Source organism: Botrytis deweyae (genome assembly GCF_014898535.1).
Source record: "Botrytis deweyae strain B1 chromosome Unknown BDEW_048, whole genome shotgun sequence".
Lineage (NCBI taxonomy): Eukaryota > Fungi > Ascomycota > Leotiomycetes > Helotiales > Sclerotiniaceae > Botrytis > Botrytis deweyae.
Window position 1 is genome coordinate 34773 of NW_024066255.1, and position 27784 is coordinate 62556.

The 27784-nt window shown below is 40.4% G+C and overlaps 12 protein-coding genes across 12 annotated transcripts; 5 read left to right on the forward strand and 7 right to left on the reverse strand.

Moving 5' to 3' along the window:
* Nucleotides 1-1194: 1194 nt before the first annotated feature.
* EAE98_011410 (uncharacterized protein) lies at nt 1195-2574 on the reverse strand (the record flags this gene model as incomplete). Its single annotated transcript, XM_038959032.1, has 1 exon — nt 1195-2574. The coding sequence occupies one exon, from the start codon at nt 2572-2574 to the stop codon at nt 1195-1197; it is 1380 nt and encodes a 459-aa protein (XP_038804545.1).
* Nucleotides 2575-3407: 833 nt separating this feature from the next.
* EAE98_011411 (uncharacterized protein) lies at nt 3408-4601 on the reverse strand (the record flags this gene model as incomplete). Its single annotated transcript, XM_038959033.1, has 2 exons — nt 3408-3595; nt 3650-4601. The coding sequence occupies 2 exons, from the start codon at nt 4599-4601 to the stop codon at nt 3408-3410; spliced, it is 1140 nt and encodes a 379-aa protein (XP_038804546.1).
* A 557-nt stretch (nt 4602-5158) lies between these two features.
* EAE98_011412 (uncharacterized protein) lies at nt 5159-6581 on the reverse strand (the record flags this gene model as incomplete). Its single annotated transcript, XM_038959034.1, has 3 exons — nt 5159-6102; nt 6156-6450; nt 6510-6581. The coding sequence occupies 3 exons, from the start codon at nt 6579-6581 to the stop codon at nt 5159-5161; spliced, it is 1311 nt and encodes a 436-aa protein (XP_038804547.1).
* A 300-nt stretch (nt 6582-6881) lies between these two features.
* EAE98_011413 (uncharacterized protein) lies at nt 6882-7844 on the reverse strand (the record flags this gene model as incomplete). Its single annotated transcript, XM_038959035.1, has 4 exons — nt 6882-7130; nt 7181-7374; nt 7428-7442; nt 7502-7844. 4 exons carry the CDS (start codon nt 7842-7844, stop codon nt 6882-6884), a joined length of 801 nt encoding a protein of 266 aa, XP_038804548.1.
* Nucleotides 7845-8668: 824 nt separating this feature from the next.
* On the forward strand, nt 8669-9412 carry EAE98_011414 (uncharacterized protein; the record flags this gene model as incomplete). The annotated part of the gene is made up of 1 exon (XM_038959036.1): nt 8669-9412. One exon carries the CDS (start codon nt 8669-8671, stop codon nt 9410-9412), a length of 744 nt encoding a protein of 247 aa, XP_038804549.1.
* Nucleotides 9413-9683: 271 nt separating this feature from the next.
* EAE98_011415 (uncharacterized protein) lies at nt 9684-10314 on the reverse strand (the record flags this gene model as incomplete). Its single annotated transcript, XM_038959037.1, has 2 exons — nt 9684-9734; nt 9850-10314. The coding sequence occupies 2 exons, from the start codon at nt 10312-10314 to the stop codon at nt 9684-9686; spliced, it is 516 nt and encodes a 171-aa protein (XP_038804550.1).
* A 2810-nt stretch (nt 10315-13124) lies between these two features.
* Nucleotides 13125-14694, forward strand: EAE98_011416 (uncharacterized protein; the record flags this gene model as incomplete). Its single annotated transcript, XM_038959038.1, has 3 exons — nt 13125-13532; nt 13594-14517; nt 14584-14694. The coding sequence occupies 3 exons, from the start codon at nt 13125-13127 to the stop codon at nt 14692-14694; spliced, it is 1443 nt and encodes a 480-aa protein (XP_038804551.1).
* Nucleotides 14695-15141: 447 nt separating this feature from the next.
* Nucleotides 15142-16140, reverse strand: EAE98_011417 (uncharacterized protein; the record flags this gene model as incomplete). The annotated part of the gene is made up of 1 exon (XM_038959039.1): nt 15142-16140. The coding sequence occupies one exon, from the start codon at nt 16138-16140 to the stop codon at nt 15142-15144; it is 999 nt and encodes a 332-aa protein (XP_038804552.1).
* Nucleotides 16141-16399: 259 nt separating this feature from the next.
* EAE98_011418 (uncharacterized protein) lies at nt 16400-18330 on the forward strand. Its single transcript, XM_038959040.1, has 3 exons — nt 16400-16568; nt 16627-16654; nt 16797-18330. The coding sequence occupies exons 1-3, from the start codon at nt 16483-16485 to the stop codon at nt 18195-18197; spliced, it is 1515 nt and encodes a 504-aa protein (XP_038804553.1). The 5' UTR covers nt 16400-16482; the 3' UTR covers nt 18198-18330.
* Nucleotides 18331-19251: 921 nt separating this feature from the next.
* Nucleotides 19252-20749, reverse strand: EAE98_011419 (uncharacterized protein). The gene is made up of 2 exons (XM_038959041.1): nt 20040-20749; nt 19252-19964 (listed from the first exon to the last, which is right to left on the reverse strand). Exons 1-2 carry the CDS (start codon nt 20444-20446, stop codon nt 19442-19444), a joined length of 930 nt encoding a protein of 309 aa, XP_038804554.1. The 5' UTR covers nt 20447-20749; the 3' UTR covers nt 19252-19441.
* Nucleotides 20750-24262: 3513 nt separating this feature from the next.
* Nucleotides 24263-25635, forward strand: EAE98_011420 (uncharacterized protein). Its single transcript, XM_038959042.1, has 3 exons — nt 24263-24558; nt 24693-24835; nt 24890-25635. The coding sequence occupies exons 1-3, from the start codon at nt 24530-24532 to the stop codon at nt 24901-24903; spliced, it is 186 nt and encodes a 61-aa protein (XP_038804555.1). The 5' UTR covers nt 24263-24529; the 3' UTR covers nt 24904-25635.
* Nucleotides 25636-26247: 612 nt separating this feature from the next.
* Nucleotides 26248-27399, forward strand: EAE98_011421 (uncharacterized protein; the record flags this gene model as incomplete). Its single annotated transcript, XM_038959043.1, has 1 exon — nt 26248-27399. The coding sequence occupies one exon, from the start codon at nt 26248-26250 to the stop codon at nt 27397-27399; it is 1152 nt and encodes a 383-aa protein (XP_038804556.1).
* Between the last annotated feature and the right edge of the window lie 385 nt (nt 27400-27784).

The window sequence follows — 27784 nt, forward strand, 5'->3', positions numbered from 1 at the left end:
AGTTGTGGGAGGAGAGAAGACCATATTGAAGTACCGGTGCCAAGTAGGAAGGTGGTGGGATGTGTTGTGCTATGAACATAGCTAGGGAGCTGGGTGGTCATGTGCCTGAGATGATTAAAAATCAATAGTAGGCAATGGCAAAGAGTTGGAGGGGAGATAAGATTAAGAATTGAATGATGAATTATTGATAAAAATGAATTTAGGAATTCAAGCTCGTTTGATTGTTGATGTTCAGAGGATACATTTGTGATTAAGAGTAGTAGATCACATGATGAAGGTTACCTTGCAATTACCTTTTGGCCGGGGTCATTCATTTTACTCAGCTTGGCACCCATGAATTTTATCACATCACTCAAATTCTGGAAGATCACAGCAGCCAAACCATTTATTCTGGATCTTTACATGTTTCCATCAATCCAAGTCTGACTGAGTAAATCTACTCTTGCAAACGAAGGCCCAATGGATTCTCATTTCGATACAATTCATCGTTTTAATGTTCGCGCTAAGGTTACCTTCTTCTTTGCGGTTGCTCTCCTTCCTCCTTCCTCCTTCCTCGTTCACGATAGTAACTGTGAATATCTTCTTCAACGCGGCTTTCTCTCATTGATAAGATCTTTTCAGCAAAACTCCCATCTTATATCAAGTGATATATGGCACTGGTCTGAGAAGTATAGCGACTTTCACGCCCTCAACAGTTGCATCTGTGCTACGTCAAATAAATATCTTGTGGGAATTTAATCTGGTTTAAAATGAAAGACATATAGGCCTGGAAAGTTTTCTAGTCTTGTACACCAAAGCCCTATTGTCATCATTTTTCGGCATTCTCTATTTTCTTAAATTTCTAGATCTAGTGGATGGAAAATAACTTTCCTTGAAGTTGAATGACTTCTTTGGAAGGCATCACCATTATACCATCACTCTACGATTGATTTAAAATAATATTTCAATGATGTAAAGTAATGAAAGATCTATAATATATTTAATATACAAATTCTTAATGTCGTCAAAACTCCACTGTATTCAATTCAAATAGAAGATCACACCAACAGCATTCCAACCAGAAAGGAACTAAAATATTGTTTACGTGAAATTATACGAGAAACTGACCCTTTCAAATTTCACACTGCTGTTCCCTATCTCTGATTAAATACAACATATAAAATCTCTCGTTTTGTTCGATATGGATTGATCGCATTAGTTATTGGATTCAAACAAAGACTTATGATATAGAGCAAAGTCCCATCTATCTTTTGCGTCATCCCGCGCAACTATGCTTTGTCTCCATAGGTGTTCAGATTGACTCAACCTTTCCTCCGCTTCGCCTTCCTCCTCCCTCAGAAAGCTGAGATTATACGTGTCGTCAAAGGAAAGAATATTGTAGTAAACACTTTCCAATGCCTGTCCTAATACCTGCTTTCTTTGCTGAGTATAATATAGACTTCGCGCGCCTACCCACTCTTTCTGTCGATATATCCTATGATTGACCTCTTGGGTGGGATCAGAAGGTAACCTATTGTATTCCTCAAGGCTAATTATATGATCGAGCTCGCGATCCATTACCTCCAACCTCTTCACGTACAGCGATTGTTCATAGCGCTTGTATGTTTCGCTTATCGGTTCCTTTCCCTCGCCTAAGTTAACAGCCATGCGACTGTTATGTTCGTCCCACTCAAGGTCACTTATCTTCGACGCCTTTTCTTTCATGCTGTACTCACTGCCTTCCACTTTGAGTCTGGCATTCAAAAGATCTTGTTGATTGCTCAACACACTCTCGTACAACTCTGCAGTTCTTTTTTGAGTTTGATTGAAAGCCGCCTCTAATCCACTTATTTCCTCATCTGTAGGAGGAGGCTGCGCAAGAAGCTCTTCCTGCACTCGTGGGCGTTGAGGAGGAGCGATCGCTTGTAACCATTCTGGCCATGGGCCATCATTCTCTACTGATATATCAGGCAATGGACCACGGCATTCATCTCTGCAGATGGCGCATCCCTTGAACTCGGCCATCAGTGCAAGACAATCTTTGTGGTACGTGTGGTTACACTTCAATTTTAGACACACTCTGCTATTCAACGATTCCAGGCATATCATGCATCTATCAGTTGAAGGATTAACGCAGACTTCTGCAATGAGCGGGGCGTCCGCACCCATCGCTTGTCTCCATTTTCCTTCCTCTTTCTTCTCCTTGTAATTATTCTCTGCAGAGTTAAATGCAAGATCTCGAAGTATAGCCTGCCTTAACTGCAATATTATAATTCTATGCTCTCGGGGAATTTCCTGTGCACGACCAGCTCTAACAGTGAGCCAAAGATGAGGTAAAAGTTGTTGGAAAACGAGGAGATGAAGATGACTATAAACGTCGAGGTTGAGTCGCTTGTTGGAACAAAAGATATCAAGATCATATCTGACATCTGGCTCAAAGTTCATATTTACAAAGGTACGCGCTCGATTCAACGCAGCATTGGCTTTCTCCGGTAAGTTGGAGTCTTCGAAATGAAGTCGATCAAACTCATACTCTTCGCCGAATCTTTTAACCGCAACTTGATTGGGAAGGGATGCCGTGGGATCTTCCAACATGAAACATTCGGGGCAGAAGTCGACGACAGAAAACCTCTGAGTGAGTATCCTTTCGCAAATTCCAAGAGGCTTGCATGATTGTATAATCCAGGAGTGTGGCGTCTGATCACACAAAAGGTAATGGCACATCGTTCGTAAGCACATGTTTCAATAAAGGATAAAACTCCGCAAATGTTTGAAATGGAAGTCGGTTTTCAACTCTCAACGGGTAATATGAAATTGTATGAAATCTTCAAAAAAATAGAGTTGTCGAACAGTCACTGAGAACGTTGATATGACAGGCTATCTCACTCCTTTGTCTTACAATGTTAGCAGTAACATCAGCCAATCGTTGACCGAAATAAAGGATTTCACGTTGAGGAAAAAGACATTCGCTAGTCCGTCCCTCTTTGTTTTACTCAACAGTTGAGAACAAACAGAGTGACAATTTCATCGAAATACTCTTTCATTGAGTTCCGCTATATACCAAAGCTAGAATAATAAGCTGATAACTAACATCAAGCAGGATCATGAATCTTTATATCTCAGTATAAAGAATTTGACGAAAAAGTATTGCTCTGGGTGACAATGACTAAGTAAAAAGAAACTGAGGAATCTAGTTCAAGGTTACAGTCAAATCAATTCGTCGAATAATACTGCTTGTATGATTCCTTTGAGCCGACTCATCTTGTTCTCCTCAGTGCTCCGGACTCCAGTCAACTTCAACTTTCTACCTTTGAGGTTCCGACAATAGGATTATAAATCTCATGAATCATTTCAATGTCTAATAGAATTTGAGGATCCTAGAGGCTTTCAAATGATGAACTGTAATCTGAACTATTGGATATCCTGAGTTATCTTGCAATAAGACTTCTAATGATTCTCTTATAATCATCTACACCTTTAGCAAGCCCATCAGCAGTTATACATTCATGATCCGAATGTGCCGAAATTACAGATCCAGGTCCGATTAAATAACGCTTATGATTTCCTTTCAGGTTTGGAACATCAGTTCCTCCTCGCTTTACATCCGTCTCGAAACCTAAAATTGAGTATCTCAGCACCGTCCATGTCTTGGGAAGCTTTTGTAACAAACCATCTATATCAACGTCACAGTCCACAGGACCGAAATGACGACCAAGCTTCACCTCCACACTCCCCTCATCGATATCGAGGCTCGCGATGATAGATTCGATCCTTTTCATAGCTTGTTCCGGTGTTCCGGCTGCCAATCTTGTCAAGACGGAAGCTGATGCTGTTGCCGGAATGACGTTCAATGCCACACCGCCTTGTATCATCCCAATACTTGTGGTCGTTTCACCCAACTTGACACTCCCAGGTAGTCTCATTCTATCAATCTCGGCTAGTGCCTTTATCAGAATACTAATTGCGTTTATTCCCAATTCTGGATAGGAGCTATGGGCATCCTTCCCATGAGCAAGTATCTCAAACGCTAGCGCACCTTTGTGTCCAAGAACGAGTTTGTGCTCCGATGGTTCCCCGAAAATGACACCCTCCCATGTAATGCCATCTTGCTGGAATATCTCACTGGCTCTTCTCATACCAGCACCGTCTGTTTCCTCCCCGACCACAAACAGTAATGCGATATCACCCTCATGAATTAAATCCTCAGCTATCAATTCTTCAACGGCCATAATTTGAGAAGCAATACATCCCTTGGCGTCGGTACTTCCTCGACCACAAATTTTATTCTCGTCTCCATCTGAGGAACGTGAATATGGAATGTATGGTCCGACCGTATCCATATGACTTGTGATTAAAAGTCTAGTATTTCGTGTTGTCCCTTTATATGCGAAGATATTGAGTCGTGATTTGTCATGCACGTTCTGGACATTGGATACTGACTGGATGGGAGAGACATGTTGAGTTTCAACTGTAAAATTGCGGGATGAAAGATAAGAATACAAATATTGACCAATATCATACTCATTGCCAGTAATGGATTCGATAGAGATGAGATCTTTGTGAAGCCCAATGAGGTTTGATTCAACTTCGGTGAGGCGGGGATTTTCTGCGTTCGGATTCATGGGTATTTGAGAAGGACTAAATGAAGAGCTCTTCACATACGAAATGAGATGTAAACTTCCCAGAAGGAAAGGAATTAATGAATTAATCATCATGAATGTTGATTTGTTGATGGTAGCAATACTTCTCAAAATCATGATCTAAGAACGTTGTCGTCAAATTCCTTTTCGTGTTACTCTTGCTGTGTACTCCGTAATTAATCAGCAATTAACCTATCAGCCAACAGCTTTGGATTGAAAGTTAAAATTCTCGATATTTTCACAACGCTGTCGTCACGTCATTGCCTCGATAAAAGCGATGGCGGCATCTTTATTTTCTACGGTCACACAACTCGTGAGGTATTTTAGGTCAAGACTTTCAAATAAGGTATATGATTATGCTTCAAATTTCGAGTTCATTTCTAGAAGATTATGAGAACTGCCATAGCTTTTGCTGAGGCCCTTTCCTAGCTATAAAAATCACGCATCTCTCACACCAAAGATATCTCTCCTTCGAAAAACCCATTGCCAACATGGCAGATCACAATTAATATCAATCCCCGAAAATTTCTCTTCTGTGCTCAGAATTCTTCCACAGAAATTCCCACCCCCCTCACAATGCTGTTGAAAACTTGCTTTGCAGCTCTAAAAGTTAAAATACTTGCTCGGTATCGGTAGGCAGAAATAACCTCATCGCTCAATCCATAGGGGTTGTTCTTTCGCAGAAAATCGTCAAATACCTGCAGTGTATTTTCAACAATAAGGTGTCGTCGTTCCTGGGTGCTTTGGCTTTGCAGAAGGTCACTGCCGATAGCAATCGTCATACATTTTACGGCCTTTTCTGCTGCCTGGGAGACACTCTCGTACCAGCTTTCGACTTCCTTCGCGGTTTGCATCTCCTCCAAAGTTGGTTTATTGAGAATCTCAGAACCACTTTCTTTGGCGATAATCCAAGGAGCATATTTCAAAGTCTCGCCATAATTGTTGAGGACTTTGTTGTTTATGCAGGCCTTACACATACATGTAAATCCGTATTTAGATAATAAGATCTTTCGGCGAGCGAGGGTGGTGCCAAAAGGTACTTGGTAGAAGGTAGTCAATTCCTCGCCCCGCTTGATGTCCCGTACAGTAGTAAAGACCAATTCTCCATTCTTAGTGTTTCCTCGAGCCATGTTAGGGAGACACTCGTGGTTAATGCGTGATGCAAAGTGGTAAATGTAGTTTGTGCGTTCCGGTTTGTCATTGATGATATCGAAGCTATTGACATCGTAAATCTTCATGAGTGTTGTTTCTCGGCATGGGTTCTCGTTGCAGCTACAATGACTATGAAGAGACTTCAAAACATTCTTCTTCTCCTCATTGAGGGACATGAAAAAGGCCTCTTTTAGGAGCCAGTTCAGACCACATTTCATCAAAGGAGCTTCCCTCAAAACCTCTGTTTCTTTTTTGATATCTTGTGCGGCGAAAACCCCAAGACCTTTTCCGGGGGTTGCCTTGATTTCGAACATGGCGTTTGAGAAGTATACTGAATCAATGTCAGTATTTGCTGTGTGGGCAGAAAAAAAAGGCATCTATTACCTTCGGTCTTTTCCTGTGCCAGAACGGGGCTTCCAACAACACAATCAATGCTACTGCTGCCATCGAAGCAATCACTTGCAAGAGACTTTGAGACCTTTCCACTTCCAACTGATGATGGAATTTTAGTGTCTTGACTCGCGCTTCCCAACAATTCTCGTTCTTCGAATTCTTGTCGGGCTTTCTCAGCCTTGTTCTTCCTAGCATTCAATTTCTTTCGTCGATTACGTTCAGCTTTACGCTTCTCAGCCGATTGATCTGCTGCATCATTGAGTTCCAAAGTTGCTATTTCAGACAGCTAGAAGTTTACCATAGTTAAATAAAGTTTGCACACTCAAGCAGAAGGAATGTTCTTACAATAACACTCTGATCAACCTGGACTTGGGGATCATCTGCCCGGTGTGGACCGCCTACTTTGCCTGAAGTCATGATTTCTTGTGGATCTATCGAAGAAAAGAGAGGCTGTTCGAGTTTCTTGTTTGAATTAGTGTTGAAGTCTTTGGGTCAATCTTGAAAGAGATTGGATTGTAAAAGAATCGGAAGAGCTTGAGGATCTCGGTTGTACAACTTGTACCTCAAGATTTGTGATCGTGATCAATAGGAGTGGATCTCGTTGGTTATATTCACTACAGGTTATGTGTAAAGGTGAAGTCAAATTCAAAGCATTATTACATAGTATTTCAATCAAATAAAACCCCTCTTGTTTAAACTAGACAATGGAAGATTGGTCTACATCCAGAGATTCTTATTCTCCTCTGCAAACTCATCAAAGGTTTTAGGTTTGTGGCCTCCAATCTTTTCTACCACATCATTTCGTCTCACTTCCCCGCCATTTGCAGTCATAACTTCCAATGAAGTCAAATAACATGCAAGACCTTCAGGCAACCCCATACTGACATAGATTTGTATTCTCTCTTCACCTGTTACTTTGACGTGGGTAATTGTTCGTCCTAAAATTTTGCTCAACTTTGCAGCAATCTACAATTGATAAGCCATCGTTTTATTGAGCTGGAGGATAACATACTTACCTCATCATAATTGAGCAATTCAGGGCCAAGAACTCTGTAGTCGTGATCTGGGGGGTTCTTGCTAGTGAGTGCAACCATTGCTACTCTGGCAATGTCACTCACTGATACAAATGGAGCTTGGCCATCGCTCATTGCGGAAACGAATTTGTTTTCTTCTTTAATGCTCTGAACATATGGGCAGATGATGAAATTGTCTTCAAGGTGATTAACAACACTAGATCATAGTACTACACGATGGATCACGTACCCATGACCAACTGGCCTTCAAAACTGAGTATTCCACGCCAATATCATCCAAGTGCTGCCAAACACCTCCAGTACCATCTCCACCTTTCTCCGTATCGCTACCACTTAGTAAGACAAATCTATTAACGCCATTCTTAATTGCGACGTCAATAAAGGCATTCATGACAGGCACTGGGTCTGGAACTTCTGGAGCCACTAGATACACGGCTTTGATGACTTCATCGTGTGGAAAGGAATGAGTAAAGATAGCCTGATAAGTTGATGGATCTGCATAATCAAAGTTGATGGCTTGCATTCCATCAGGAGCAGTCAATTTGGCTTTTCGAGAAGCGAGAAGGAAAGGGATGGAGGCGGACTGAAGATGGTGGGCCAATTGAAGAGATGTTTTGCCTGTACCGCCGGTGACGAGAACTGCCATAACGAAGATGAGAAAGGATTGCTGTAATTATAATAAAATAAATTTGAAATGAAATAATTAGGGGAACTCTAATGAAAGACATGTAACAGAGAAAGGTAGCTTAATTTATAGAAATTGATGTGGTCAACTCAGAACCGTGATACTTCACCATACATCATCTGGAGGGTAACAACTATGGACCATGACGTGTAAAAGTGCTGATTCTTCCCAAATAATAAAGATGATTCCGGATCTAGAATGAGACATGTCATTTGAAACTATAAATCCAAGACTTTTGAGGGACTTCATACTTCAAAGAAGCATCTGAAAAAATGAAGAGTGATGCGGGGAAATGCGGGGAGATGCAAAAACCTACAGCTTGGCCTTATAAATCAAGGGCGATGGCAACATCAAAATGTTGTGTGGAAACAAAGCCAAAGCAGTCGCGTCACCAAATACTCTACTATTGAATATTACTTAACACAGTCAAGAATCCAACAGTTCTCAAGTATTGAGTTCTATGCATAAGTTCTTGGATCGATCATTTGTTTATTGTTCAATTTCAATGATATGAAGCTAACTTAGACTTACAACACGTCATACCTAGGTAGTTGGACTTCATTGCCCCCTCTGTCCAAGGGCAATGCTGTATCACAATCATGTACTCCGCCTCCAGACTATTATCGAAAAAATCTAAGTCCACTAGAACCTCCAAAACATGATACTTGACTTACTAGGTATTTACTATACGTAAAATAGCACCCAGGAAGAAATTGAACATTCACAGGATATTTCACAGTACACAGGCACAATTCTCAGCATCCGGCAAAGTAACCACCACAACAATGCCACCACGTTCCTCCAAATCTATCGACAATGTCCTGCCTTCTCCCGGTCAATTCACCCGTCCTCCTCCATCGCAATATTACACCTATCGCATTCGACGAGGAGAACAGGGAGTCCTAACGTATGAGCCTTACAAATCCTATCTCCTACCTCTTTGGCGATTCCGAACTCCCTCGATTGCAGAAAAGTCTTCGAACGCCTTGTATGGAGAATTTCTACGTTTTTACAAGGAAGATGATTTTGTAGGTATGGATATGAGTAGAAAATTTATACAAATGGGTATGACGCGATCGAAACGCTATGCGAATCATAAAGGGGGACGAAAGTACGATATTGGAAAGGATGGGGAAAAAGTGGAAATAGAAAAGAGTCAAGGGCATGAAGGACAGGAAGACAAACTGATTGCTAGTGGCATATTCAAAGAAACGTGGGCAAGGTGCCGGGGGCATGAAGGGTACAAAGCTTTGAAGGAAAAGTTTCAAAGGGAATTGAAGGACTGGATTAGTGTCCACGGAGAGAAAACATGGAATGCTGAAGAGGGTTTGGAAGTAAAAGAGCGGGAACAAAGCGAAGAAGCAAAATATATAAAACAAGAGGGCAAAGGGATAGGGAACCTGAAGAGGTGCAGACAACGAAAGAGGCCACGGAGTGAAATAAAAGAGGAGCGAAAGGTTAAGAAGGAGGATAGTGTAGACGAAACCTCGAGCAACCCAAGAACGAAGCGAAAACGAATCGATCTTTGATCTGGCGCTATATGTATACCTTTCGATTTGATTGTAAATCTTAAAACATATTCCCATTCGATCTTTGAAGAACCGAGTAGCCTTTCAACCCTTTCCAATGTACTCCAGCAATGAAAACTTTGACTTGATGTTGTTTTGTAAATCCTCGCTCAACACAAATTTGTGTGTTTGGTATGATACTTGATCCAACATAGAGTAACTATCGATGCATCCTTTGTCAACGCCATAGAACTCCCCTGTATCCCATTATAAAGATGTAGAGATTCGTTTATTAATTTGACTTTTCATCCTCCTTGCTAATCTCGTCCTCGCAGCTGTGGATCTATGGGCAGAAGACAAGTTAGCACAATTCATTCGACATAACTCCCGAGCACAATTTGATCATTCCTCATCTCCTGCGATTCCACTACCAAAATGATCGAAAGAGAAAAACATACCACACTCGCCCATGCCATCCACTCTTCCATTCCTCTGACGACCATATCACCACTCGCATCAACCAAACACTCATGCCCCCATACTGTCAAGTCATCAAAAGCACCTTCTTCATCAACTATCTTCGTTTCGATTTCCTTTTCTGCCACTTCATCTTCATCCTCTTCGTCTTCTTGTCTCTCATCCTCAGCACTCGATTCTCGTGGCATAATTTCTTCGCCCACTCTCAAAACAACACCCCTCCATCCTTCCGGAACCTTAACCTTCCTTCCAATCAATCTTCTACCTCTGAAATATGACACCAATTCTTCCTTTCCCCTTTGATTCTTTGTAATTTTTGGATCCCAATATCTCTTTTCGATCTTAATTGGAGCCGTGTGATTTATGCGACATGGGATGAGATTAAGTGTGTATTTTTTCGAGGGTTTCGATGAAGATTGACTAGATGGTGGACGTATCGCGAGCATGATGTTTAGGTTCCTTTATCTTTTGCGATCTGTATGCGAGGACAGTTTCTTGTGATTGAATTGTGCAAAGTCGGGTTGAATGAATTGAGTTGATGTATACGAATTTGCAGTCCAGAATTAAAGTTTTTGGTAATCTGTATGAGTGTGGCCGTGAGAGACGCGACTTTGACGCGTGTGCGATAAAGTGCTTGCGCTTGGATCTCAGACTGCCTCGCCCCACTTAAGCTAACATCATGTTACAGATCGAGCTACCGAGTGGTTCAGTAGCATTCGTCTGAATTGGATCCAGATTTGAACGAAGCTTGGCTTTCTGTTTGATATTTGTAGGAAGGTTGGAAGGGTGAGTATTGTAAAATACATCTAAATGTGTTCGCACTTTAGGTTTTTGAAGTTGATAAAAAGCCAAAAAAAAGTCTCAAATGTTGAATTCTGAAGAGGAATAATTCACCATTTATTCAAATCGTTTAAAGTGGTCCCAAAATCTCTAAAAATAGCAAGACCTCAGTAAAAGTGGGGTTCATAAGACTTACTCTTCCAACCTTCGTAGTCTACAATGCTTTTCAGTATACATACAGAGTGAGATCTCAAGGGAAAGAGAGATAAAAAAAATTACAAAACTTCAGGTCGAAACCCTAATGTTACAACTCTCCCTCAAACTCGTCTAACAGGGCACCACTCGGTAACAAACGCCCAAACACAGACGAAGGCAACCGGCTCACCAATACTGCCAAACTACTTTTCAGTCATTTGAATTGATGGAGGTTGGCGAAGTGTTTGAAAATATACACTCTGCTTTCTGTTATCTTCTCCATACTCTGATTCTTAGCATTCCTTTCGAATGGAAGGAAATTTCCTACTAGGTAGTAATCATTTCGATCACCCATATGCCACCATCTCATGTACACTCTTCTTTCGGGTTATTAGATCCGTCTTGAATGTTGTGATGTTTAATTTTCAGTACCCAATACAAAAGAGATTACACGATATTTATATCCACGAGTATGTAGGTGCTACATATATATTATCGTTTCTTTCCTTCTCTCTCATAAATTCCACTCATCTCTGTGGTTCAAATCATCCTCTAGTAACGGGGTAGTATGGGTAAAGACCATGATACACTCCACCCTTTTCACATGCAACATGCAAGATGCAACATTATCTTACCAATACAAACCTTCTGCACCTTCTACACCTCCTACTAATATGTTTAAGGTATATCCTCCGTACAGCAATAGAATCCCTCATGTCTTCTTCCCTACCAAAAGACAAAGACTTTCCCTTCCTGGCCAATTGAATATAATCCGATCCGCATAGAGTGGCTCGGGACGTTCTCAATCGGAATTTACCCCTGGCACATTACATAATCACCCACATTTTCTTTCAAATGCCATATCCCAAGGTTACGTTTCCCGTTTCCCATTTCCCATGCCTTCCACTCTTGACACTCTTACACTCGATCCGGACTTTTTTTGGGAAGAGTGGAAAAGATGTATTCAAATCGTTTCACGCCGGGAATGTACGGACTCCGAAGATACCGTTCGATAAGTTTCATTGGGAGATATCCATTGGGAAAGATATACCTTGTTACATATCCCATAGAACAATCGATTCAAGATACGGGAAAGGATCAATTGATGATGTCAAGACTTTGATTTCATAATCAGATGGATAGTAGGTGCACCACTCACATCAACTTACTACATCTCTCTCTTTTCATACTAGCTACTTTTCGCTTTGTCTCCCTGCGCTGAGCCTTATACGAACACGTTAATTATTGCACGCAGGATACAAGTTCATAGCTATGGCCATAGCCACAATAGGTACTCATACTCATACGTGCTTGGGGTTAGCTACTTACCAGGTATCGTAGAAGTACAAGTACAAGTAGGTATGGTATGTGCAAAAACAAAAGAAAAGGTCTAAACTCCTACCTCCATAGCTACCTCGGCAGAATAACTCTGTTGGAAATCCTTGTGTGTAGGTACCTAGTATATCCATACATATATACATCCTGCATGCTTTGAGAAGAGAGGTATCGACTATCCATGTGTTCGAGTATCCTAGATACACGCGAAGCAGTATTTATATTTACATGTTAACGATTCAACCTGTTGTCCTTCCAACTTCCTTTTCTTCTTACAAAAAAAGCTTGATCAATTGATGTCTGTGTTCAAAGCCCAAGCACATCCTAATATCGATACATTCCACACAGATCTCCCGACAGGATACACTAATAGCGGGGCTCCCCATCTGCATGAACTATTTTCACCCCTCCCTAAACCGTATTCTTACTAGCCCTTGTTTCCTTTCCATGTACTCAAGCATTGAATGTTTGGCGGTCTTCGGGAAACATCGTCATCCGGGTCTTTCATGCTTCGCTCTCTCTTTTTTTTTCCGTTTTGATCTAGATTCACAATGTGAGTATTGCCTCTTTCTTTATATCTCTCTCCTCAACTTTGTATTGTGTCGTCTGATGCTGATACTGCAACAGTGACAGAAAGATATATACCAATTCCTCTGTTTCCTTCTCACTCCTTCTTGAAAGCAATCCCAATTAAACCAGTGGTTGTGCACAGCTCAAGCTCAACATCTAGCGTGGTGATAGCTTAGTCTCCACTGCAGAAAAGGTTCCCACCCACGGCACTACCCATCTAGTACCTCGACCGAGTAAATAGTTTTCTCTATCTTCACCTTACTGTCCCTTCAATTGATATTTTCATACCTTCCCCTCTACACGCGCAGGTCGTTAATGCAATAATTTCCGAAGTTTGTCATTTGAGTATTTCCAAACAAGCTTCCCTATCACCATAATGGCTTCCTACCTCCCCGACGCCATCACCGCGCCCATAACGAGGAGTACCGATTATCTCAAGAGTACAATCGGTGGTTTAACTTGGGGCCCAGCTCTATCTGTCTCAAAAGCTGCTGTAACTTCATTGTTTGGACGAATCGAGCGTGGAACACTACTCGTTACCGATGCCGAAACTGGAAAAACAATATGTTATGGAGCGAAGATTGCAAAGGAACACAAGGCCAATGGAGTGAATGGCGTGAACGGACATCATAACTCGCGCAAAGCTGGTGCAGCAAGAAAGATAGAATTGAGAGTTATCAATCAAGCATTTTGGGTGCGACTCTTTCTGTTTGCCGATATGGGTTTCGCGGAAGCATATATGTTGGGAGAAGTCGAATGTGATGACTTGACTGGGTTCTTCGAGGTATTTTAAGCTTCCCCCATGCCACGCAATTTCACAATTTCATACTAAAAGTCATTTCTAGCTTTTTATCCAAAATCGGAACCAGCTCGCAAATGCCACAACTCTCACCTCCTCTATCGCCGCCACTATTACAGGACTGGCCCGGAGTACCAACACTTTGTCCAATTCTCTCCTCAACGTCTCCGCGCATTACGATATCTCCAATGAAATGTTCGCTGCATTCCTTTCCGAAGACATGACATATTCATGCCCGATATGGAAATCTATTTCTAGCGCCTCATCCGAATTGAAGGAGGAGACACTTGAAGAAGCGCAGAGAACAAAACTCGATCGATTCATAGACGGGGCAAAAATCAAACCCTCGGATCATGTATTAGAGATTGGTACTGGATGGGGCTCATTTGCCATTCAAGCTGTTAAACGAACAGGATGTCGTGTAACAAGTTTGACCTTGTCCGTTGAACAAAAGGCCTTGGCCGAAAAGCGCATTTTCGCAGCCGGTTTTGCGGATAGAATTGAAGTGAAACTTATGGACTATCGAGCACTACCCATCCCAAAACAACCTTACGATAAGATAATTTCCATTGAGATGCTCGAAGCTGTTGGGGCAGAGTATCTCGAAACGTATTTCTCCTGCATCCATCGATTACTGAAACCAGATGGAATTGCCGTGTTCCAATGCATTACTATGCCGGAGGGTCGATATGAGGCATATGCAAAGGGGGAGGACTTTATTCGAAAATATATCTTCCCTGGAGGCCATCTTCCTTCTATTACACAATTAATTGATAATATCACCAAAGCCTCAGAAGGAACATTGGTTGTTGAAAAGGTGGAGAATATCGGAGGTCATTATGCGAAAACGTTGCGATTATGGAAAGAAAAGTTCTTGGCAAATTTCGAGTCAAGGATTAGACCTGCCTTAATGGCGGAGCACAAGGAAATGGGTGAGAGAGAGGTAGAAGTATTCAGAAAGAAGTGGGAGGTACGTAGTTCCACATACATCTCACAAAGTTATCCCAATATCGCATGCGCTAACATGCTCACACAGTACTATTTCACATATTGCGAAGCAGGGTTTGCAACAAAAACCCTTGGAGATGCAATAATCACAGTGGGCAGAGAAGGAGCATTGGAATTGATGGACGGTATTCCCTTATAATCTCGAGATCTCGGTTCATATTGAGGGTAATTTTCTTGGAGTACTTGGAGTCGATGGATGGGAGAGGTAATGAAGTTCTCTTCTCTCTAATTTTCAAAAGTCATAGAAGAATTGGCACTGCATTAGAGTGGCAGTGTGTTAGACCATAGACTTGACTTTTTTGTCATGGATAAGCCATAGTATATTATTAGTGCTGGCTGGCTTTTCTTGTCCTTGCTAATGAAATAGTGCCTAGCTGGAATGTAATTGTTTTATTGATGCTCGTGAAAGTGTTTTTGAATTTTTGAAACCATAGCTCGAGTTGATGCGTATCTCTCTTAACGCCATCCAAACTCCCAACTCCATTGAATGCCAATATTTGCTTGAAAAATATACGTGTCAACCTATTTACAATAAAGTAGAGTCCCTACACCATCACCATTCAAATCGTCGTGACCCTAAAAATCTTCAACGCTTCCCTTTCTTCTTCTTCTTATTTGGCTTGGACTTCGAAGACACACCGGAGTGCGGAGGATGGTGCTTTGCATGTTCAATATCGAAAGCCGATTTGTGTTTCCTAAACAAAAGTATAGTTGCTCTTGCATCCTCAATACTAGAATGTTCACCACCTTGTATATCCACACCCAGAATCTCCTTTGACAACTTCTTCAAACTCGGTGTCCTCCCATTACTGTATTTTCTGAAGCCTGAAAATTTCGACGTATCTCGTATGTCTCTCTTTGGATGGCTCAGTATCATGGCTTCCAAATCATTCTTTATCGCATGTCCCACCAATATCCTCCCCTTCAAAATCTCGGCCACATCTCTCTGCACCTCATCAAATTCCCTCGCCGTCGCCATATTTTTCGTCGATACACCAGAAACATGAGTTCTCCAATCCGTAACAAACTCTTTGGGTCGCACAAAAGAATCGTATATCTGCGTGCCATGGAAATTGACAATACTAACTCGAGCCAATACCGATCTATCTTCGGAACCCCCCACACCTACCATTTCACAATCAATTCCAATGTATTTCCCTATGTCGACGTCTTCTGAAAGCCCGCCATTGATTTTGTCGGCTCGAGCACCTTGAATGGTGGTATCTTTCAAACTTCCTCCATAAGCTTCCGCAAGATCTTTCGCCGATATATCATTGTCTTCCGCCCAAAGGGCCAAAGAAGCAGACGGTGCATTCTTTGGGAGTGGTGTATCATCTTCTGTTGAATCTAAAGCTGGTGAACTCCCCATTGCTCCCATCTTTCCCTTCCTCGAAGTTCCCTTTGCGTCTGCAATTGGTCGAGATTTTACTGCGAGGCCTTCTAATCTTCTGCGCTTTGCGATACTATCTTTCGTTCTTTCCGAAGGTTCTGCAGCTTTTCGTTTCTTCGCATCTGATTCTGGTTTGGGGGCTTTCTTTAATGCTGCTTGAAGATTTTTCCAATTACTTGATAAAACAGGAGCCATGACTTTTTCTTTGCATATTCCGTTGTTGATGTTGTCAATATGGCTGCCAAAGAAATAAAATTTGAGGGTTGGGTTTTCACAAAGTAGGTAAATAAAATAAATGTATTCCGATAAGGCAAGGCTCTGGCTGATAAAACTACCTAGTACCTACGATACCTACTCGAGTACCAAGTAAGGTTATCGAAGGCTAAAGAAAATGCGAGAACATTATTTTTACAGCCTCGTTCTATCAATTTTGCCCCTCCAAGAAAGAAGAATCAACCTGCAACTACATAGTGATAAATCAATCAAAATCAATCCAAAATCAATTCATAACCATCAAAATAATTATTTGATTCCATCATGACAGGCCCGTCGCAAGATAAAGATAGTTCTGTAGGAACTCCAGTACCTAAGCAGAAGAGTAAGGCGACAATTGATACATTGGGGTAAGTTCCAATACCATTTCACGGTCGCAAGATTGATGGTGCTAACTAATGCCTGTAGGGTAGGATGTATAGCAATGGTACAGAAGGTTAGTAACCACATGCATTTGCTTCACCACTTGAACGTCAATCATCCTTTTGTGGCCTTTACTGCCATTTCTCCATCCTTTTGGAGACAAGGAACTTATTTATTTGCTCTACCCAAAAATCGATGTACTAATTCCACATCAGGATGGTGCGCTTAGAAGAGCAGAAATTCTCAGTATAAAAGAGACGAAAAGTGGTCGTCAATTTTATTGCAATTTCGATAATTTCAACAAACGTCTAGATGAATGGGTTCCAGCTATCAGGATTGATTTTACTCAAGATGTTGAATGGCCAGCTCCAGAGAAACCAAAGGAAAAGGCAAAAGCTCCTCCAGCTGGGAAAAAGACAATCGTTGCCAACAAGAAGAATCAAAAACGACCAACTCAAGCAAGCAAAAGAGAAGATTCTGTAGTTTCAGAATCTGGTTCAAATGCTCCTCCATGGTCTGAATTTGCGGAGTCTCAGAGACAGACACCAGATGCTGATGGAGATGCAAAACTTACCATGGCATTAGATCTTGATGCTACTCCTGAAGCCAATGATCCCATGGATGTCGATGAAGCTGCAACTGAAGCTGCAAATGCAAAGAATGAACCTGCTCAACATTTCAGTCCAAAGGAAGAAATCGAAAAATTACGAACTAGTGGCTCAATGACTCAAAACCAAGCCGAAATCTCACGTATTCGAAATATTTCCAAAGTTCAATTCGGTAAATTCGAACTTTACCCCTGGTATTTCTCTCCTTACCCGGAAGCATTCACTCAAGAGGATCTCATGTACATTTGTGAATTCTGTTTATCTTACTATGGAGACCTCAAAGCTTTCACTCGTCATCGAGGCAAGTGTACATTACAACATCCTCCTGGAAATGAAATTTATCGGGATGACTACGTCTCTTTCTTCGAAATCGATGGTCGACGTCAACGAACTTGGTGTCGAAACTTATGTCTCATATCCAAGATGTTTCTGGATCACAAGACTCTTTACTACGACGTGGATCCTTTCTTGTTTTATGTCATGTGTTCTCGAGACGAAAAGGGGTTTCATTTGGTGGGATATTTCTCAAAAGAGAAAGAAAGTGCGGATGGTTATAATGTAGCTTGTATTCTGACACTTCCGCAATATCAACGTAAAGGTTATGGACGACTTCTGATCAATTTCTCCTATGAGCTCTCGAAAATCGAAGGAAAGCTCGGCTCGCCCGAAAAACCCCTATCTGATCTTGGTCTCCTCTCATATCGACAATATTGGACCGAGCGAATTGTTGAAGAGCTTTTGATTCACAATGAAAGGGACGAGAGAATTAGTATAGAAGGTTTATCGCAAAAGCTCAATATGACGAGTGCTGATGTAGAACATACACTACAGGCGCTGAAGATGCAGGTTTACCACAAGGGAGAACACAAGATGGTTTTGCCGACGGCGTTGATCAAGAGGCATGAGGCGATGAGGGAAAAGCAGAAGTTAAAGCCGAAAAGGGTGATTGATCCATCAAGGATTGTTTGGAAACCGTTCAAGTTGGTGGATAGAACGTGGGGGTGGTAGAGTGGGTTCAAGGGGCTGATGGACGCTCGATAGAGAAGCTCTTGGCTCTCTATGGAGAATTGGCGTTAAAAATCTGTGATGCATATTATTTGGCGTGCGATTATTGGAGAATTAATACATTAATCATTAGATGCAAGGCCTTGGGACATATCTGCAACTATATGCGTGAGACATATCACTTCGAAGTGTACGAAACTTACTCCATTCCATGGCACTGATTATTTAAAGGAATCACATGTGTAACAGCACCAAAGCCAACAAGGTAAATTATCTCGGATATCGTATTGATGAACGACGACAAGGTTCTCACAGACAATTCCAAAAAATCCAAATGCGGGTCTCAGTCCATAAAATGAAGTCTCCATAAAATAAAGTGTTATGGATCAATTGACCTGGGTATGTTTGATGAACGAACTTTATTTACAGCAAAACCTCTCCATAAGGATACCGGTTTTTGTAGTCTTTTTTAAGGATATAGAGAGGTATCCTTATATAGAGATTCCAACTAATCCCGATACAATATTAATTCACTTCCGCTTAATCCCAATCAGACCGTTTCCATAACATTTTTTAAAATTTCAATTAAATCTTTCGAAAATCCTAATATATTTATTATATAATAACTAATTCTAATGATTTTATTAGTTCAATAAGAATATATACATGATTTTGAAACCAAAAAATATAAGGATATCCTAATAAAGGGGTTTTAAGGATATAAATCATTTTTAACCCTGAAAATTTTTGGGACCGAAAAATATATCCTTATAGAGAGGTTATCCTTATAGGGGGGATCCTTATGGAGAGGTTTTGCTGTATAATGTTATTTTGACCATGTGGTGAATATAAAAGAATGATTAGTACGAAGATAAGAAACGAGCTTTAAAGAGACGGGATGATGCTAGAATTTTATATTGGCGTACGGATGGGTTTGGTGGTGGAGGAAATTTACATCGTGGGAATGGAATTCAATGAATTGGCAATGCGAGTATTTCGACTTTTTTCCCTATGATGTATTTCACAACATGCGACCTCATAAGCAATAGAAGTAAAATAATGTTGTAAAAAAGTTGGTTCAATTCATATTTGAATTTGGCGATTGGGAAAATAATTACAAGAAGGTATCTTTCATCATCTTTAGCCAGGCTCTCTACCCAGCCATCTGATTCATATCATCTATCTCTACCTCTACCTCTACGGTTCATCAAACTCCATTCCATGTCGAAACTCCTGGTTTTCGTAATTTACTCGGCATCGCAAGTATCATCGTCATCGCCAGCCGAAGCAGAGGTGGAATGAGGAGCGGCGACACTGGTCTTTGCGGATTTAGTGGCGGAAGAGTGGGAAGTAACTGCTGGGGCAGAGGAAGCCTTGGAAGAAGGGACAGCGATGTGAGGGACAACTGCTGCAGAAGTGCTTGCAACTGGGGAAGCGGATGCACTTCCCGAGGCATCTGGAGCTGGCATGCTTGAATCATCGGCTCTCTTACATCCAGTGCTCTTGGTCAATGCTGCTGGACATTCGACTTGTTTGAAATCGACGGTTGGGTTATCGGCACCTTCGAACCAATTGAATCTGAAGTTGCAACCTGGCTGAAGGGCAGCTGGGAAGGTTGAGCAGGAAGAAACGGCGGAGACACCACCATATTGTGAACCCCATCCAGAGGAAGGAGCACCAAATTCGGTTGTACAACCATTGAAGATTCCAACACCTCCACCTGGGATAGCCAAATCAAATTGGTTTGAGCCAAGATCACCACCGGTGTTACTATATTCAGAGTAATGTTAAAAGACGTATTTAGGGGAAAAGGGGGTGAAATGAATGGGAAAAGTGTTAACGTACGTAGCTTGAACGATCATCTTCTTGCCAGCAAGAGCAGTGCTGGTGAAAGTCAATTCATAACAAGCACAACACCATGAAGCCTCGCTTCCACCAGCGATGTTAACGGCAGCATAACCATATGCCAAATCATCGCTAACTGCCCAAGGAGATTGGTCTGAGCACATGTAAGAGTTTCCACCGTCGCATCCAGAAACAGCAACTGCGGTAGGGTCTGAAAGAGGTGAGTCGTTAACATCGCAGGTTCCGACTGGTCCAGAGCCAGATTCGAGAGTAGCTTTGCCAGACCAAGCGCAAGATGGCTTGCAACAATCCCAGTAACGAGTGGTGGTGCCGGAACCAGAGGCTTGAGCACTAACTTGAAGGAAGAAAGGGAGGAGAGCGACGAGAGTCTTGATTGGGAGCTGCATTTTGAATTTGTTTGTGTGATTGAAACGGCGGGAGAAGAATTCTTATTTTTATTTGGTCTCGGACCGGAAACTTAGATATGTGCTTGAAAATAGTGAATAAACTCGACTTGGAGTTATGTATGAAAGGTGCGAAAGGCTTTCGAAAAGAGCGTGATAATCAACAATGAATGTGAGGAGCAAAGGTGCTTGAAGGAAGAAGAGAAGAAGCGCTCATGATAGAGAGGGATTATTCCTTATAAACATATAGGCATACTCCATTAAATTTGTCTACGGTAGAAGGCTTTCCAATTAATCTATTCATCTCTCCGATTGTATATTGGAAACAGTGGCGTATGAAAGGAACGGTAAGCGACTTGAGCTTCAAATGAAAAACCAATTGAATGACGGCCAAAATGAGTATACCCCTGATCGCAATCCTTGATGACAGACAAGGAATTAGATGATCGTTTGTTCGGTTCATTCGGATAGGATGAATTTGTTTTAACCGACCCAGTAACATCTAACCATATTTTTAAAGGTTGGGTCTCCTTAATTCATCTCATCGTTCGTACCTGCATATGATTTTTGCGGACTGTACCTTTCAAGTTCCAATCAAGTCTTTTTTTGGAAATTGGATCACGCCAAGTGATAGGGGGAAAATCGATTGGCTTTCTAGACTGCAATGTTTTCTTGATTTGCTTAAAAGTAAAAGCAAATTGGGAGATTGAAGTGGATTTGTGATAAGCTGTACATCCTGTATCATTGCTCTTTTAATATAAATCTAGACTGACTCAGGATTATCCGTATTGGAATTGAATTAGACGCTGCTTCATCCTGAACTTTTCAATTCAAGAAGAAAATACCAACAAGTACTTTTGTTGATACCCAAACTCAGTCAGGTCATTCCATTCCAAATGAAAGATAGCCTGAAGGCTGAATTCGAAGTGGATGTAAACTTCATCGTTGCCTCCAAAATGAGACTGAATGTAAATTCTGTGGCACAGTACCTAATCTCGTTTCTTGACCCTTAACATAACAAAAGGAAGCCGAGGGAAGTTTACATTGTACTCTTCGTTAGCCCCACCATCAATAGGCGCAGCAACAAGTAAGGTAAGCACCTGAATGTAACAATATATCCATGTATCCATCCCATCTACAGAGGTTGACGGCGTAAGTATTGTAAAACACACCAAAAAGCGACCGAGCTTTGCCCCATTTTTATCATTTGGACCAATCATATCATCACACTGATTGAAAATTTATATAATAAACTCCAGATAATGAAAATATTATAAATTTATTCTACCCCTAACAAAATTACTCAAATTTATCGAAATTCATATTTTTCTTTTTGAAAATACTATTCTGAACCTATCTAAAACCTATTGAAAGCTTTCAAAGCTTTAAAAGCTTTCAAATTCTAAAAATTGAAAATATAAATAAAAGAATTCAAAATTCAACATTTTAAAAAGGATAACTAAATATCCCTAACATATAGGATTTAAAACACAGTTTATAACTAATCCCTAATATACAGAATTTAAAATACAATTTATAACTAGAAGCTGATTGGTTGAAAAAAAGTACAAATATCCTATATACAAACATTAAAATACTTTATATCAAATTAATCAATAAATTAAGAATAAAGAATTTATAAAATAGAATCAAAAGGAATTTTAGAATTCTATAAATTGAAAGCTTTTTAATAATATAATTTTTATATTGATAAGTTATAATTAATAAGAAAAATAATTAATTAGAAAATAAATTGAAGATTTAAAGAAATTAAAGATTTTGAAAAATTGAATAAATATTTCTGATTAATTCGGAGGTTTGGGATTTGCAATAAAAGAAATAAGGAATTAGAAAGGGAAAGAGATTAGAAAAAGGAAGGAGAAAAGAAAGGGGATTAGAAAGAGAAGGGGATTAGAAAGGGAATAAAAAGGAAGGGGGGGGAATAAAAAGAGAAAGGAGAAAGGAAGGGGGATTAGAAAGAGAAGAAAAAGAGGGAAAGGGAGAAAGAAAAGGGAGAAAGGGGAAGAAGAGAGAGAGGAGTATTAGAAAGGGGAGGGAGAAAGAAAAAGGAAAAAAGGGAAGGGAGAAAGGGGAAGGGTATTAGAAAGGGAAGGGGTATTAGAAAGGGGAGAGAAAGAGGGAGGAAGAAAGGGAAGAAAGAGAGGGAGGGGGATTAGAAAGAGGAGGGAGAGAGGGAGGGAGAAAGGGAAGGGAGAGAGGGAGGGGGATTAGATTTATTAGATTTATTAGATTTAGGCTTAAAGACGCCTTCGGCGCCCTTATGCGAGCTAGAAGCGAGAGGCTAGCGAAATCTATTTATTATTATTATTATTATTATTATTATTATTATTATTATTATTATTATTATTATTATTATTATTATTATTATTATTATTATTATTATTATTATTATTATTATTATTATTATTATTATTATTATTATTATTATTATTATTATTATTATTATTATTATTATTATTATTCGAAGTTCGAGGTTGAATATACTCCATTTAAGCCTGTACACAGACTATCACTCTAAAAAGCTTATAATCTCTGAATAGTTTCAAAATTTATATTTTAATTAGAATTCTAAAAGCTACACAGCATAAGTATAAGCGTAAATCTTGAGTAGCATTAAAAATAATTATAGAGAGTACTAACAAGGCCATTGTTATTTTTAGCTATGAAGGGCTGAGAAAAAGCTCGTCTAATAAAATTAGTAAAAGTAGTATTGAAATTTCGTAAAACAGCAACTTTTATTAAAAATAAGGCTTACACGACTTACGCCTTCAACCTCCATACTGTACTTCGAATTAAAACGGCTAACCTTGGCCATTTGATTAACCGTCCATCCGAGATTCCTATAGTCAGCCTTGAGATCTTCGATCCACCATTGAATGGATTAAGATCCTAGATGTTAATTGTTCAACTGCTTGAAGTCTGTCAGATTATTCTGTACAAGTAATCGTTCGTATGAAATGTCAAGTCCGATGATTTCGACTATGGGTGCGGCAGCAATAAACTTAATGTCTATCCTCAGTTTGTACCACTTCGAGGAACTAGAAAACAGATATAACACTGCAAGATTTCTACACATTTCATCACTTCTCTGTCCGAAGGATTTCTTTTAGTATCGTGGATGTCGCTGTGTATTTGATATATGATTGTGAAGAAGCGAAGTTGGTCAAAAGATGTTAGGATTCGAACATCACTTTAAGGGGGGAGGAAAGAAAGAAGGACTAGAGTGAGCTAAACGTACTTTTGATACTTTTTGCTGTGAGTGTTAGATGATCGAACGATCTCAAATCCTTTGGAACCATGCGATGCATATGCACAAATAAGATCTATGCCAATGTTTCATCGTTGGATATCATCCATCGACTCGAATAGTATTAAATGTTAGTATATCTCACAATATATGAACTGCTGTTAACCTTTCATTATACGATGCATAATGTATAGAATCTATCAAGACTGCAAAATGAGATGACGCTCCGCTGGCTCTCCGAGGGCCACTGCCGTGGAGGCAGACTATTTAGAAAGAGATATAAAGAGTTGAACGTTGCCTACCTACCGACCTACCTCCATATAACTAGTACTTACATAAAGACATACTTTGTAGATAATAATGAATATATAAATGATATCATGTGAATGGATACCAAAATAGGTTCGAAATTGGAAAAGCGGAAATAGATACGCACGTGATCTGACAGCTATCTTTTATCTATTTCCAATCCCTTATCTCTATCGCTTCACGCCTTCTCATTCGTCAATTTTCTCGATTCTGGGGTAAGTACGGGTCTAATGAAGATACTAGCTTCAATTGGTGATAGCTCGCGTGCTTTTTCAATCATGGTACGAGCTTCGAAGCTTATGAGGTCAACATCGAAGCATTTAACTTTCACTTCTTCCGAGGTCTCCTTCATCCGTTATTCCAAGTATCAACCATCAATCCGCTCACCGGCAACTCATTTGTGAAACCATCTACTGTCCATTTTTTATATTCAACTCAAGATCCAAACCACAAGAATAAGATTGAAGAGAATAGTACAACACAACATAAAACAGCGAGAAAGCAGCAAAATGGCGCCACCAGCTCGAGCCCTCCTCTCGTATGTTTATCTCCCCCAGTCTCCCTTCAATTCTTTTCTGCCTTGTTATGTACTCGATACTTGATGTCTATAACTCGATCGTCTTTATTGGCGAGTGCTACAAATATACACTTGTTCTAACTTCACACTCGCAGACGTCAAAGATTGATCCTTGGTACCTTTCTTGGTGGCGGAGCTCTTTTCGTCAGTATGAAATGGAAAGCCGTCATGCAAAGAAGTGAGGCCGCGAAGATTGCTGGATCAAAACAGAACTTTGCTGTTGCTGCTGGTAGAAGCGGTGAGACTTTGCAATAACCCTGAATTGTTGATTGTTTGCTAACTGACGGTGAAGGTGGTGGAATTTGAACTGTCTAATGGACTCGATCGACAACTGGTCAGAATTATAAATTGGGAGAACATTGGCACACACGGAATCGGACATTACATGGCAGATATGATAGATGATAAACACGCATATACAAATGAGGCTGCATTAGGTTCACGATGAAACAGAGGAAGCATAGTCTGGGGCGTTTGGGAATCATTTTGGTGACGAAGAGAAAACCATACAGAAATGCCTTGAGCTGGATGATAAGATCATATTACTCCCAATCATGACATTTAGCTAACATGCTCATACTGATAAAGATTCTCAACCTTCTCAGATACCATTTCATTCCAAGACTTCACCAGTAGGTTTCTTTTGGGGTTCGTTTTTGAAAAGGAAATTCATGTCAATCAAGTGAGAATATGAGAGCGTTTCAATCATTCAATTGAAATGAGAGAATCAGATTCTGTGTTGAAACAACACAAATTCTGGTCATCTAAAGTCTACCTGAGATCAAAGAGAGGTACGCTCATACACAGTGTAAAGTTAATTTCATCTCAGTGACAAGGAGCTGATATCTTTCAATCCCATCACACAAGTCTGTCAAAGACAATCCGTTATGATCTCTGTCTCCCTTCCCTCTTCCTCTTTCTTTTCCCCTCTCTCTTTCTCTTCTCCTTCCTCTTCCTCTTCCTCTGTCTCTTTCTCTGTGTGTATGTGTAAGTATCATTCAAAGATTCTTGAATGTGAATTATTCATTGACGCCTAAGGTGTATGAAGGTAAACGTAACAGTTTGTCATATTAACTCATGATTGATTATGTTCTGACTTAGTAAATGCTACTTGGCAAGTAGTACATTCTAAATTCTGCTGAGCTGATGTCATTAGCTTGGCGCACAAATCCAATTATCCAAATCCTCTGGGTCAAATCTACTTCTACTTACATTTCATATATTGAGAACATCATCAAATTCACGTATTTCCCTTCTCTCTTCAGCATTCTTCCTTCATCCTTCATTCATTCTTGATCATTCCTTTTATATCCAGTTTTCTGTCTTTTATTACACTATCATTCTTTGACCTACACACGATCAATCTCATCGCACAAATTTTCTACACTGTTCATTTCTCTCCAAATATATCACTGAGTGATTAATTGGCTCTTTTCCTCTACAATTACTTCTCATCATTCTCATCATTCTCATCATTCTCATCATTCTCATCATTCTCATCATTCTCATCATTCTCATCATTCTCATCATTCTCATCATTCTCATCATTATATTCCTCTTATATATCACCAACATTCGAACATTACCAAAATAAGCGGGCACTCGAAAGTGGTCTCTTATCATATTGAAACCTCATCAGAAAATTTCAAAATGAGCTTCAATCTTCCGGCAGAGATCTTGTTGTCAGTGTGCGATTACTCATCTTCTGTATCGGCAGCTGCTCTCTCCATATCCTGTAAGGCATTTTATCATAAGCTGAATGGTCATTTTACCAGAGATTTGAATGAAGAAGATAAGTTGGCATTACTGGATCGATTGGCTACTGAGGATGAAATTGGTTGCCCATACTGTCTTCGTCTACATAGTATGTCAAATGCAGCAAAATATAGCTTGGGATCGGTAGAAGATAGACGCCAGTTCCAGGAATTGACACCATGTGTTTTATCTTCCTTCAAATCTCTAAATCATAGACCTGCCAAAATTTCTGGTGTTATCTTCAAAATGGCCATGAAACGTCATCAGTTCAAGCCAGAATGCAATGAGCTGTTGAAGTTATTGTCAAGAAATTCACCAACTCCAGAGATCGACAACAGTGATGGTGTCTCTTGGCAGATTCGGACAGATTGTAAGATTACACAAGGCTTGATGATCTATCGTAGACAGGAATCAGTCCTTTTCTCAAATTTCATGGTTGACAAAAGGTCTTGGCACGTAGATATAGAGGTTTGCGCGCACCTCACTATATCTTTGAACGCAGAGCGTGTACGACTTATGGACTTGGGCAATAAGAGACTATTAAATTCCTTCTCGGAAGTATTACCACTGCCACTTTCACAGCTCCCAGGTTACATTCAAGCACCACAAACTCCCGTACCAGCAAGACCAACATGTGTCAGATTCCAGGCGATGGCTGATCAGGTCAATGGTAATCCTGATTTCAATTGGCCCGTTCACAGCACAAAAGAACCTTTGAAATGCGATGATTGTCCCACCGAATACTGCCTCGAGCTTGACTTCAATGACAGTCGAGGAGTTTTTGCAACAGTCACTACTTGGGCCAATCTGGGAAGCGGGCCTCATGATTGGAGGTATTTGATGAGAAATGTTGAGCCACATGCTGCACATAAGCGTACTTTGAGTCAAGGTAGAAATTGCTATGACTCCTCGCATCAGAGGCATTGGTCTGCTTTCCAGATTGAGGAGGATGGAGAGGCTAGCTTACTTTCATCGGAGGAGAATAAGGAGAGGATGTATCAAGCACAAGTTGACGGCGCTACGTCTTCTGACGAAGAAGGATATTAGGCGTTTGGTGCCAGAGATTTCTACCATATAATGTTTGGATCTATTTGGATATTTGGACGCGGATCATGGCATATTAATGAGGTTGTTTTGGATTTTCAGGATAGACGGGCATAGTGACAAAAGCGGTCATTCTATGATAGTAGAATAATCAAATGTTTAATGTAATTCCTCGACTTCCAATATCAGGCAGTGATGATAAATAGTCTGAATATAGGGCACATTGTTTCCGCCTCAGAATCAAGGACAATTCTTCCGTCCACCAGTCAGATTGAGTATACGAGACAAAACTATATATGTCTATATGTATTTAACTAACTTCTTGGACAACACGGACATGTTATCCAACAGTTTAGACTGAAATACTGTATATAAATTCTTATCATCT